At 43.8% G+C, this 13,775-nt stretch overlaps 1 protein-coding gene across 8 annotated transcripts in view; it reads right to left on the reverse strand.

Annotated features, from left to right (window-relative positions):
- Nucleotides 1–4,858, reverse strand: part of GRIA4 (glutamate ionotropic receptor AMPA type subunit 4) — a 232,997-nt gene extending 228,139 nt beyond the window's left edge. For 3 of the 8 annotated variants that reach the window (XR_014563572.1, XM_083736359.1, XM_083736358.1), the window contains exons 1-2: nucleotides 4,281–4,857; nucleotides 2,850–3,008 (exon numbers count right to left, since the gene is read on the reverse strand). Coding sequence is in view for 7 of the 8 variants with exons in the window: in XM_083736359.1 (XP_083592485.1) it covers nucleotides 2,850–3,008; nucleotides 4,281–4,368 (247 nt within the window). In the remaining variant the exon portion in view is untranslated. Of the gene's footprint in view, nucleotides 1–2,849; nucleotides 3,009–4,280 lie in introns of all 8 variants that reach the window. The other 5 variants (XM_083736361.1, XM_083736360.1, XM_083736362.1 and 2 more) reach the window with 3 other exon arrangements.
- Nucleotides 4,859–13,775: the final 8,917 nt, after the last annotated feature.

Consider the following 13,775-nt stretch of genomic DNA (forward strand, 5'->3'; position numbering starts at 1 on the left):
TCATGGCAGTCTACCAAAGAGAGACAGAGAGAAAATCCAGCTGATTCCTCATGCATCTACTGTATCATTCCTGATTATGCTAGTTCATCTTTAAGACACAGCTCCTTCAGGCTCCTTGTTCGTTGTTCCTAACCCACAAAATGGTCCAGGCACCGCAGCTTCAAAAAGTAACCTCTGCAGTGAAATGAAAAACGGGGAAAAAGCGAACTGATCACGTCTTAGATCTTTATGCTTGACCTCACATGAATATTCATTTCTGTCCAGTAGCTGAGAGGCATTTGTACCGTATCATTTTGGGACACACACACACACACACACACACACACACTTGTGTTCTAAACTGAATTGCTCTGAATTTTGCCATCGTTTCCCCCACAAAAGCCACTCCAAAATAATCAGATTGGTCAGGCTTGCCACAGTATTAGTTACTGCATTCTCCCCTCCCCATAAAGATCTTTAATTAGGTTAGAACATCTCACACATCTGTGCTTTGGAAGCTTCTGTCAACCCAGCAAATGCAATCACATGGAAACCAATGTCCTCCAGCTATCAGACAATTGATTTTTTTTCAGGATTCTGCTCATGTGTAGCTTAAGGGACATGTGATATGTTCATTCATTGTCAGTCAGTTCGCCCATGTTTCATTAGCAGTTTTTCTCCAAACACTGAAATAATTCTGACTGCTCCTTTCCAAAAATACAAAACCCAACAACTTCAAGACACAAAAGAAAGAAAAGCAACTGCCCTTAAAGGGTCCATCCGGCTAAATGAAGTTCCATCCATGTGAATGGGCAGAGTACATGCTGGAATTATCCATCAAAACAAATGAGACTTGACTCCAAGTGCACCATGCCCAGAGTATATAACTTTAGGATACAGACACAACTGGAAGTATGGCTTGAGCATGGTCTGTCAGAGTACTTTAAATTATGCACATAATTTCCCTTAAGATTCCACTGTGTGAGAGATAATTTGTCACCAATCGATTACTAAAATTGTTTAGAACTGCAAGACTGTTTTAAAAGATGGCGGTGAGGGGAGAACCCAGGAGAAAAGATAGCATCACTTAAGAGCTTTGCCTGCATCACAGAAAATTAAAACTAGTTAATCGTTGAATCCAGAGAACTATAATTGCTGCTTCCAAAATCATTCTTCCATACATGTGTGTGTGATTCCATATATATCAGAGTTGCCCCCCAAATCTCTTGATTAGCCGCGTGCTTATACAAAATACTTGATATCCTAAGCAAAGATGCTTGACAGTACCGTATAGCATAATCTCCAAAACAGGATGCAAACTCAGGTTCTCAAGCCCTTTGAATATAAGTACCCCAAAGCTGTAAACATGCAGTGTTAACTCAAGTTGGGAAACCCATGCCCAATGCCTGCAAAAACCTCGAGGAGACTGCTGCAACACTTGTCAATGAAGCATACTTTGGCAGGAATCTTTCCTCCAGTACTATCAATATATAGCATAAGAATTCCCACTTATGTAGCATAAATCATTCTGCATAAGACTTATTGGGAGGAGGAGAGCACACTGTGTGGATTTTGAAGCTTTCCTTGTTCAACAAGGTGCCAAGGTCATGAAAAACTTAAAGGAATCGCTCCAATTCCACTTGACGGCTGCCCCGCAGGTTGTCTTTTGGAACAAGCTTATGAGATGTATCCTGATGTTTAGATGTAAAATATCATATTAGATATTAATGCGAGAAAGTTCAGCTGTTGTTTTTTTGTACGTATATGCTCTAAGGGTATGCACTAAGAAAATCCTCTGCAATACATATCTACCTCTGAAAGAAATAGTGTTTGGAACTGCTTGTTTAAGGACAAAGCAAACAAACCAACGATGCCATAAAAGGAGGGGGAGAAGGCATGTGGGAGAACTGGAAGTTGAAATGATGCACGTACATTTTTCAAGATTCATAACTGAATTTAAAAGAAAGAGGTTTTTCACTGTGACACAGATAGCTCTGATTTTGCAGAGCTACCAAAATCCACTGAAGCTGAATTGATGGAAACAAGAGGCATGATTTGCGTGCCTTCCTGCTCTCAGTTTCACATATGTCCTGCTCAGTGTTTTAGCAGGCTGGGATGCTGAAAATGGGGGTCTTCAGATATATCCTTTAACAACAACAACAATCTATCATATCTGGGGGGGAAACCATCCTTTTAAAAAATATGTGGCGAATGCACTAGCGCGTATACACAGGGGCACAGTTCCAGTTGGGGTGGTGTGTGCAATCAAGTAGATCAGATACTAACTTGACTTGGCACCAATGTATGGATGCACGGAGACATATCCACAGGATGTATGCATTACGAGATGATAAGCGACATTTACAACCCAGAATATAGGAGCAGGGCAGCCTCAAGTGACATCACCAGATCAACTGCAGTGTCAAGCCACTCCAATATATTACCCTGCACACCACTGCTTTCACAGCCGCCTTTCTGCTCTAGCCATTAGAAGGCACTTGTGATCACAAATATTAGGGGTTATTTCCAAACACAGACAAGGCATGCCATATCCTGTTGGCAGAGAGGAGAGATTGTGGAGGCTGCTAAATTGATCAACACACACACACACACTTACAACTACAAAATGCATCACCATAGAAACCAGAAAGCAAGAAACTACAGTAATAATGCTAAAGTAAATGCCATATCCAGTTAGTCAGTACAAGGAAGCCTAAGGGATTTCACCAAGGATAGAAACTAACTAGGGTTTCAATGCATTCAGGGAACGGGGACTTTGAAACTGAAGAGGAATGTAATTATGCTTTCTCTTCTTAATTTCACTGTCATCTGACGGCAACTTTACATAAATGACTTTTTTTTTTACTTACAGGCATTTGTTACAGCGAAGCTGTTTGCTGTTTCAATGTTGTCTACATGAGGAACCAAATTAAAAGGTGCTTCAGATGCGTTGGGGCTGGTGTTGTGAAGAAAAATTGCTAATCGAAAAGCAGTATATTCCTGATCTGTGTTTCGGATGAAGAGGCCACCTACCAATAAATAAATGATACCAAACAATAAAAAGTGTTACAGTTAATTGTTTCTGTGTCAGGCAGCAGCTATAGTGAAAACAACTCTACATTATTATTAAACAGCATCTTTAGGTCCTCCTTGTAAAAAAATACATGTTTATGCACACGGAGATATGAGGTTTCAGGATCCCAGCTCCTGTTTTTCCCATAGTGGGGCTCCAGAGCTGCACTGGTCCTGCTTTTTCATGCCTTAAATAGCCATATCTCTTGTGATGAGAGCGACCTTTGAAACCATTTAGCATCCGTCTCTGTTAACGTTGAACACATTGCTAAATTGGCCCTCCCTGGTATTCAGTGGCAGGCAGATTAAAGAGTGGATCTTCTCTCGAGACATCTGTTGGGGGGTATACGGGCACGTTCCCTTTTTATGTGCCTGTGCAGATGTACATTTACCTTGGGACAGCAGGGAGAATAATCTATAGGGAAATGGAGCACCACGAACTTTGTCCCTCTGCAGTCTACGGGGCCGGCAGCCTTATTAGCAACACCTTTTGGAGTGCATGAGAAATGATGCAGTGATGGAGCTGCAACTGGAAGGGATTCAAGAGCTGTGTCCCATCCGAAGATGGGGGGAAGCAGAAAGGGAAGACAACCTGGACCAGGCAAAGAAGAGGCACAGACCCAAGCTGGTGCTAGGGAGGGGGAGGCCAAAGGGTTGGGAATATCGACATTAGCAGGGGTGTGTGTGGAAATGCTCTAAGTTTCCAAGTAGTGCCCGGAAAGGCTCTGAAGCAAGAACAGTTATCCCTCCTCCCGCTCCGTGGCAAATAGGTTACTGCAACGTGCAGGCTGTGCTAGACGAGGTTCCACAGAGCATCCTGAATTGGGGATGCAGGCAGCTCAAGGGTGAGCCTTGCGGGGGGGGGGGGTTGGCTCAGTGAGCATCTTCCCAAGTTTGCCAACACACTATACACAACACGCACGCATTCACACATGCATGACTCTCCCTACCCCGGAGGCATAAGCCTCACCATCTCTCCCCCCCCCCTTCCACGCCGCCCTGCTCCCCATCACGCAAACACGAGGGCAGGAAAGAGGGTATATGGAAGGGCTCTCCATCCCCTCGCCCCCCAATTCCTGCGGCCCGCATTTGACCTCCCACCCTCTTCCTTTCTCCCCCTCCCCTCCCCACTCTTTCTGTCCCCTCTTCGCCCCCTCCTCCCCGTCCCGTCCTCCCCCTCCCCGCCCGCCGCCACCCTCCTCTTCCTCCCAACCCAATGCAGCGCTTACCTATTTGCACGCTGCTAGGAAAAGCGCCCATTGCGAGTCCCCAAAAGCCAGAAAACAACAAGACAAGCTGTCTGCAAATAATCCTCATCTTCTTCTTTCTCTTTTGCCTCCCCGGGTCTCCTCCTCACGCTCTCTCCCTAGATGTTGTTCAGAGAGGCATTGAGGACACGCTGGTGGTGGGGGAGGGAAGGGGGGGCAGGACACAAAATTGAGAAAAGGGGGGGACGGAGGGGAAAAAATTAAAAATGGGGTAGGGAAGAAAAGAGAAGAGGGTGGGTGGTTTTTTCCCCCTCCCCCTCCCTTCTCTTTTTCTCCCCCCTTCTTCTTTCGTCCCTTTCGTCTCTGGATAAAGCTCTCTCTCTCTTCCCTCCCGCCTTCCTTCTTCCCCTCAGCAAGCCATCCTGCTGAGGCGGATTTTTCCCGCAGTCTCCATAGCCCTGGCAGAGGTTTCTGTCCGGCTGCAAATGTTTCACATGCAAAAGATGGTGGAGAGTTTGGTGGTGCTGGGGAGAGAGGAGTCTAGTGGCTGCGCTCAGAAATGAAGACATGCGCTATTCCTCCCGCCTTCCTGCTCCGACCGCCGCTACCCTCCCTCCCTCCCTCCCTCCCTCCTTCCCGCCCTGGCGCCCCTCAGCAGATACACAAACACACACACACACACTCGCGCACACAACGGGGATGGCGGCAGCGGAGCGCGCGCTTTTCAGCGCCTTTGGCGCCGAGGGTTACTTAACGCGCGCCACACAGATGATGGGTTCGGAAGAGAGACGGCCCTGCCGCAAATTCATGAGGGAGTGACGGCCCCTCATGGCGCGCTCGTGTGCACGCGCCCTCTCTCAGTGCGGGGAAAACGTTCTCTAGTAGTCCACACGGGCAAAAGGCAGATGGATGGTTTCCCCCTCAGTACACACGTGTGGAAAGGCCCCTTGGGTCTCCTCCGTCTTTGCACTTCCTTCACTAACCCGTTGTTTATTTGAAGGGATAGTGGTACACTCAGGACAACACTTTCGAGGCAGAACTCCCTCAGAGAAGGATAAAACCAGTGCCATATTTTTATTTTTGTTTGAAAAAGAGGGGCCAGAGCTCACCATGAATGCCTCCTTTGTACTCTTAGAATGACCATTTGAGAGGTGCCAGAGATAAGCTCCATGAACTCCAGTGGAAAAAAAGCCTTTGATAAAACCATTAAATCCAGAGTCTATAATCACCTAAGTGCATCGTTGTGAATGGACTCAGCTGAAGAACAAGTGGCTTGAGTAGGGCTGTGGCCCATGGCCACACGCAAACCATCCCTTCAGGATCCAGGTCCAACTGCCACATTTTAAGAAAGGCATTGACAAGCTAAAACAGTCTCCTCCCAAGCCTGGGTCTCCAAATGTTGTTGGACCACAACTCCCATTGTTGCTGCTGGTGGTGGGATGATGTTCAGATGAAGTCAACAAAAAATGATGCCATGGAGAGCAGGGTGCATTTATTATGGAAAAGAGAAAATTGATTTATTTTATCATTTTAAAATGTTTTTGGACTGCCTTCTGGGAAATGCCTATGCAAGGTGTCTTACAATAATTTGAAGAAAAGAACTCAACAGTGTGAAAGCTAAACCCACCAGACACCTTCCAAAGATAAGAGACAATAAACCAAAAAGCCAATAAGTGGTGATATGATGTGAGTCTTCCTCAGATATCTGAAGACAGAGCAGACTTGTTCTCTGTTGCTCCAGAGGGTAGACCAATTTAATGCGCGGAATTTGCAGGGAAGCAGATTTTGGCTAAACATTAGGAGAAACTTCCTAATACTTCAAGCTGCTTAACTGTGGAACAGGCTACCTCAGGAGGCGATGGGCCTCTTGATTCCTAGCACAATTTCAGGAGCCATATGCCAGGAGTTCTGCAGATTCCTGCTTTGAGCTGTGAGTTGGACAGCTCCTTCCAACTCTAAAAAGTCTATGATTCAAACATCAAAGCCCTGATCTGTTTTTCAGTATCTGTGGACGCTGTATACATATGGGGTGTGAATATGTGTGTGCAGGAAACGTTCTGCCCCTGACAAGCAGGCATGGTTAATTTCATTGTCTGCACAGGGCTGTTTAGATTCTCTGTTCAGGGGTGCAAATGAACCAGCTTTCACCACCAACACCATGAATGTTCAGTACCTGTTGCTGAATGACCGGACAGGACTAAAATAGTAAGCTAGGCTAGAGGGATGATCTGGTATAGGGGAGCATGGTATGAACTATGAGCAAGAAAGTCCCTGGTTCAGATTTCACCTTGGCTAGGAATTCATTTGTCAAGCACTATCACAAAACCTCTTCCTTACCACAAGGAAAGCCCTACTGGATCAAAAGCTCTTCTGGTCCAGCTTTCTGTTCTCACAGTGGCCAGCCATACATCTAAGGAAATCCCACGAGTAAGAAATGAGCACAGCGTCATTCTCCCGCTTCGGATAACCAGAAACAGGTTCGTTGTCTCTCATAGCCATTAATGGGCTTATCTTCCATCATTTTGCCTATTCTGTCTTGTGGTGATTCTACAGTTTATGCACCATGTGAAGAAATAGTTCCTTTTGCCTGTTCTGTATCTTTTGACACTGAATGAGTCCTGATTCTAGAATTAATGAAAGAGAAATTCCTCACCTCTCCATCCTCTTTTCCGCATCATGTGTAATTCCATGCACCTCTATCATTCCCCCACTTACTCGCCTTTTTCCCAAACTAAAAAGCTGCAAATATTGTGACCCTATCATTGAAGTGGGCATTGCTCCAGCCCCTTGAACATTTGGGTTGTCCTTTCCTGCCTCTTTTTAGCAGGTATGGAGACCAGGGAGCAGGTGCGCTGGGTATAGGGGGCTGAGTGGGCTTCAGTTCCCCCAATATTTTTGGGCAGGAGGAAGTACCCACCCAAAATTGAGGGGGCTGTTACACCCCACCGCCGAGTGCATTCCACATGCCCCAGTCCCAGCCTCTGCCCAGCAGCCCAGGAGCTGGGCGGCAGCTGGGACAAGTGAGATCTTTGCTTTGTTCATCCCAGTTTCTGTCTGGCAGCTCAGGAACCCAGGAGCTGGGTGGTGTTGTGACAGCACCCTCTCAATGTCGGCGCCCCTACCACATGGTACCTTCATTATATATCTTTAGGCGCAAGGCAAAAAACATTTCTTTTCAACCAGGCTTTTTGGCTTATTAATATTCTACAGCTTTTAAAATATGTTTGTGGGAGGGGGGTTCTTGTTTTGTTGTTTTTGTTTTAACTATTTATTTGTACTTTTGTATTTTTATCTTGTGAACTGCCCTGAGATCTTGTGATGAAGGGCAGTCTATAAATCTAATAAATAAGAGGATTTCCCAAGAGCAATCACCCCTCACAGATTTGCATCCCTGTTTTATTTATTTATTTAAAACATTTATTTTGTTAAGTCCACCCGTCACCATTAAAAATTCCGCGGCACTTGGCAGGGTGCATGCATAAAAGTACAGCATCATGCAACGTAATAAAACTTTATCATAAGATAATGAGAGCAATAAAACGCTAAGTCCATTCACAATTCTTATATACACCAATGTTGCAGACAAGATGTCTGATACGTAAGCCTATCCAATTACATAGACCATAAATGAGCAGAGAAGCCCTGAGCAAATCTCTTGAGTTTGTTGCTGGTGCCAGAATGTACAGCATGATGGTGCCAACCAGGGGTGGCGCCTTCCGTTTCACTGCCTAAGGTGAGATCTCGCCAGAAACCAGCACCCCTTCTGCAACGGAGGTGGTGTGTCCATGGTGGTACCACTTCTTGGGCTTCCTCTGACCAAGGCGGCTTCCTCACCCAATGGGAACGATTGTGGAATATGGATATAAAATTTACAGCATGTTATGGTCTAAGAGAAATTTATATGAAAATGATAGATTGACAGGTATCTAACACTGAGTAAATTGGCAAAAAAATTGTATAACTCTATATCAAATAAGTGTTGGAAATGTAAAGAGAAAGAAGGTTCTTTTCATCATAAGTGGTGGTCTTTTAATAAGGTTAAAGCTTACTGGGAAATGCTATATAATGAATTATGTCCCCCGTTCCGTCTCCTTCTCCTTCTTATTATTGCAAAGCTCTTAGTCTGGGTCATAAGGCATCACAAGGAAAACCAGGCACAAAGGTGCAAGCAACACATCTCAAAATATGACTCTCCACATTAAAGCCCTATTGCGTTAAACACTGTTATTGCAGCACAAAACAGAAAACTCAGTCTCCAAAATGCTGGTTTTAATCCAAGAATCCAGCAATCTATCAGAATGCAAGACAAAATAGTCCAAGTCCAGTGGTCCAAGACATTTCCCCTGGCTGCCCCCCCCCCCCCAGCACATATTATTACTGTGAGAGTTTGGATTGCAGTAAAAAGTCATCAAATATTTAGGACTCTGGTTAGTCTCTAATCAAGTAGATAACACGGTCAAATTAAAACTGGGAAGTAAATAGGGGGGAAATTTGTTGGGTCTTAGAAAGATGGACAGTTCTCCAATCAAGTCTACGGGTCAGAGTTAATGTCCTTAAAACGAACATTACAAACACTACGTTATACTTGGTGTTCATGCTTAGAGGCCTCACTACCCCTATTCTGCAATATCTATATCTATCTCTCTATCATCTATTTGTCTGTCTATCATCTATCATCTATCTATCTATCTATCTATCTATCTATCTATCTATCTATCTATCTATCATCTATCTATATCTATCATCTATCTATCTATCTACGTATCTATCTATATCTATATCTATCTATCTATCTATCTATCTATCTATCTATCTATCTATCTATCTATCTATCATCTATCTATATCTATCTATCTATCTATCTATCTATCTATCTATCTATCTATCTATCTATCTATCTCTATCTATCTATCTATCTATCTATCTATCTATCTATCTATCTATCTATCTATATCTATCTATCATCTATCTATCTAATCTATCTATCTATCTATCTATCTATATCTATCTATCATCTATCTATCTATCTATCTATCTATCTATCTATCTATCTATCTATCATCTATCTATCTATCATCTATCTATATCTATCTATCTATCTATCTATCTATCTATCTATCTATCTATCTATCTATCATCTATCATCTATCTATCTATCTATCTATCTATCTATCTATCTATCTATCTATCATCTCTCTCTCTCTCTCTCTCTCTCTCTAATCTATCTATCATCATCTATCATCTCCTGCCAACTGGACACAGTTTTCCTTTAAAATTGCTTTTGAACTGCACTCCATAAAATACAAATGGCGTTGGGAGATGGAAGATTCCAACGAAAAGAAATAAAAATTCATTTTCATAATGTTTTTCTTATATCACCATCTCAACACTGGTGTGTGGACTGAAGGCCACAAATAATTTTTTGAGTGAAGATTGAAAAGATTTGGTTTACCCTACCAAAGAATACTACGCTCTAAGCATGTCACTGCATTCCAGGAGAAAGCACCCACGGGTCATGCCACTACAATAGCCCCACATTCAACTGCAGTACACTTGCAGCACTTTGAATCATAGAATCTAGTCCTACTCCCTGCAATGCAGGAATCTCAGCTAAAGCATCCATGACAGACGGCCATGGATGGCCTAACATTTACTGTGGCATAAACGTTCATCAAATGCATGATGTGGTTGCTGCAATAGTTCTATGATCTGGTTGTCCTGTGTGGTGTCTGTTTTTATTGACTGGTTGGTTGGTTGGTTGGTTGGTTGAATTTCCTCCCACTCTTCCTTGGAGGCAGAGACCTCCATAAACCACCATACACACTGATGGTGCTATACACAGATGAATAGATAAAGCAGAATTCTCTTTAGAAATGCTTTGTAATTATGCTTGGGATCCATTTTTGATGTGTCCTTAAGAGAAAGGAATTGCATGACTGCTAGGAAGCCACTGATAACATCCTCCTGTGCTTTCCTTATCCTCTCCAGAGCGGAATATACTTCCCCCACCCACTGAGCCCACAACACCCCACACAGATGTCAGCATCACACACAGCTGTGCTGCCACCTGCCCAGCATCATCATGAAGGGTGTGTAGCACCATGAAGGAGGCAGTGGTGGCATCTTGTCTCCTGGCAAGCTGGAAACTTCAGTGGAATAGAGCGACAGCAGAAAAGTTACCACATTTAATAGGTCTGACAACATCCATCAGTATATTTCATGAAATAATCCATTTATCAACCTTTTGACAACTGGAGCTCACATGGAAACTGATGAACCTTGCGAAATAGTTTCAGCATGAAGGCTCCCTAAAACAAACAAACATATATGAAACTCTCAATTAAGGCAAGTTACCGAAGACAATTTGCAAAAGGGCACAATACTGCACTCAGATATCTGTGAGTATCCCCTGCTGTTTTAAGTGGGATTTCACACTTTGTGTGGCTGTCAAATTATTGTAGCCTTCTATTATTAAGGACGTTTGAGTTCCTTAACCATTCTCCAAATAACACCAGATGTTTAGGATTCATGTTGGTCCTTCAGGACAAAGAGCTAGTGAACGGAAACCTCTGTTGAACCAACTCTATTGGATGAACAGAAGACAACAAAACTTCCAGGATGTCTGTATTTTATTGTGAAAGGTTATGATGAGGTCGCATTTTGTAGTGTGATCCTACATGTAAAACTTCTTAGCAGCTTTCACTGCCATCTCCTAGGCCATGGGTAGGCAAATTAAGGCCCGCGGGCCTGATCCAGCCCAATTGCCTTCTAAATCCGGCCCGCGGATGGTCCGGGAATCAGTGTTTTTTTACATGAGCAGAATGTGCCCTTTTATTTAAAATGCATCTCTGGGTTATTTGTGGGGCATAGGAATTCGTTCATTTCCCCCAAAAAAGATATAGTCCGGCCCCCCACAAGATCTGAGGGACATTGGACTGGCCCCCTGCTGAAAAAGGTTTGCTGACCCCTGTCCTAGGCTTTCCAAAGCATCCTATAAGATGTTCTTGAGGCTCCGTCGCGAGCATGCCGCCATACTCGCTCTAGCTGCCTGAGGTCCAGTTTCATTTTTCGGAGGTCCAGGGGGCCCGTTTTTGGCGGGGTCACAGAGGGTGCTTAGGTGCGATCTCATTGATGGCCTCCAAGAGCCAGTTGTTCCAATTCTCAACAAGCTCATCTAGTGAGCTGCCAGGGGGAGCAGGGTCCTGCAAGGCCTGACGAAATCCATCAGGATCCATTAGCCTCTGTGGGTGAGCCCAAATGGCTCTCCTTGGTGCCCCACACCAGGCCAACACATTCAATGCCAGAGATTGATGGTGCTGGCAGAGCCCTGAAAGAGCAATCCTCCCGGATTAACGCTACCCCTCCCCTCTGACCCACAGTCCACGACTGGTGGAGGACGGAGAAACCCAGGGGTGCCATCTCATGCAAAGTGACTACTTCGCCTTCACACACCCAGGTCTCTGTCACACAAGCCAGGTCAACCCCCTGCGAGATAAAAATCTCACATGGTGGTGGTTTAATTGCCTATAGACCTGGCATTGCACAACACCAGTGACGGAGGTGAGTAATCTCTTCTCACCCTACCCTCGCCCCTTGGGATGGGGTGTAGATTGGAAGGGGTTTGAGCATCTCTGCATCTCAAAACCTATAACATCTACCCCCACTGCCATACTTCCCTATCCCTTCAACGGTAGTGATCCCAAACCCTGTACTGGCCTCCCCCATAAAGGAATGATATCCCCTCCTATTACATATACATATAACAATATAGCTTGTAGTTCAAATATGTAGGCAGGGCTCTGCATTCTGGCATCTTTGAGGCCCAACTGTATTTAAACCCAGAAAATAATCTGAAGTAAAATGGCATTCTTAAGCAGGTCAGGTCGGGATGGGGGGGGGGCATAGAAAAAGTTTGAGCAAGCCACATGACAACAAAATAGCCATGGATTGCTCTACTCCCTTGCCAAGCGTGGGATTTGATGTGCTACCTTGTTCATGGTACAAAACACTGTAATAATTTTTTTTTATGATCTTTGCACTGTTTGCACCTTGCCTGCTAATGTGGACATATAGGTTCAGGGGCCTGGAACTTAATAAGAAACCTCAAAATGACTGGGTTGAAATTCAAAATTGCACTGATTACACAGAGTGCTTTGTCCAATTTGAAAAAGGCAGATCGGTGCATACATTAGATGTACCTGGTACATGATTGTTCCATGTATGGCACAGGAATTCTGTGCTTGCAGGTTCTTCATCCCCTTCTTGTGTGGAGACTAGTTACTGGATCTGGATGTCATTTTTCAGTTGAGACAGTCCCTAATGAAGGGGAAAGGTTGCTAAAGTAAGGAAAACCAGGAAATAAGGGGGAATAACTTTGTCCTGACCCTAATGGGCCATAGAGGCACTATGAGAAGTTTATTAAAACATTCCATTATCTCACTAACCAGGACCACCGCATGATTTATCCGACATTATTTTCAGTCCATCTAAAATAACTACAGGCCTTCCACCACTATCAAAATTCCATCCCATCTGTTCCACCTTAATCCTATCTGAAGAAGTGTGCATGCACACGAAAGCTCATACCAAGAACTAACTTAGTTGGTCTTTAAGGTGCTATTGGAAGGAATTTTTTTGTTTTGACTATGGCAGACCAACACGGCTACCTATCTGTAACTTAATCCTAAAATTATTCCTTTCTCCTTCCTGATTCCTTATGAATTTTAAATACAGCACGTTACCCAGGCTTCTCTTTTAGGTTTAGTCTTTTATATCTTTCATGATCTTTTCCTTGTTTTTTTGTGTTTGCTACATTGTTGGCCAACCATCATTAACTGCCACACATCACAAAGGCTTTTTCTAGTGATTATAGCCTTGATGTATCAATTGAGGTTCCGCAAAGGGCAATGTTTTCTTTCAGTTCATTCTGCTGAATCATATAAGATAGGGAAACGACCACAGGACATCTAATGTGCCTTCCAGATGATGAAGGTAGAATTGGTACCACTTTGTCTGGATTGGGCCCCATGATGTTCAGGCCCTGCCCTTCTACTCTAAATATATGCAGACCATCTTGTCACCAGTATTAGGTGTGGGATGGCCACATCGCTAAAAATGAGAAAATGCGTCACCAAAAAAGGAAATGCAAGGTGGCAAAGATTGGCATAAAATTGGCATTTCTTCATTTATAGGTAAATGTAGAAATAATGGCCATAATTTATATAGAAAGGCAGTTTGTCATAGTGGGAAAGACTGTGACCTGTGTGTGCCTGCTTATACATTGCTAGTTGTGGAAGGACAGTTTCAACATCTTCTTGCTCCCCTTTCACATAGTTCTTTATCTTTAAGCCAGTTTCTATATTTTGCATACATTTAAATGCTAATTGAATTGTCACAGAAAATACTTTTCATATTCCATAACTGACAACTGAGGCTCATAACCCATCCACTGTATAAAGTCGCCTCATGTCCACTGACTGATGCCGAAATAAAACTTGTCAGTCCATGGGGACTGAC

The sequence above is a fragment of the Podarcis gaigeae genome, assembly GCF_964106915.1.
Source record: "Podarcis gaigeae genome assembly, chromosome: 4".
NCBI lineage: Eukaryota > Metazoa > Chordata > Lepidosauria > Squamata > Lacertidae > Podarcis > Podarcis gaigeae.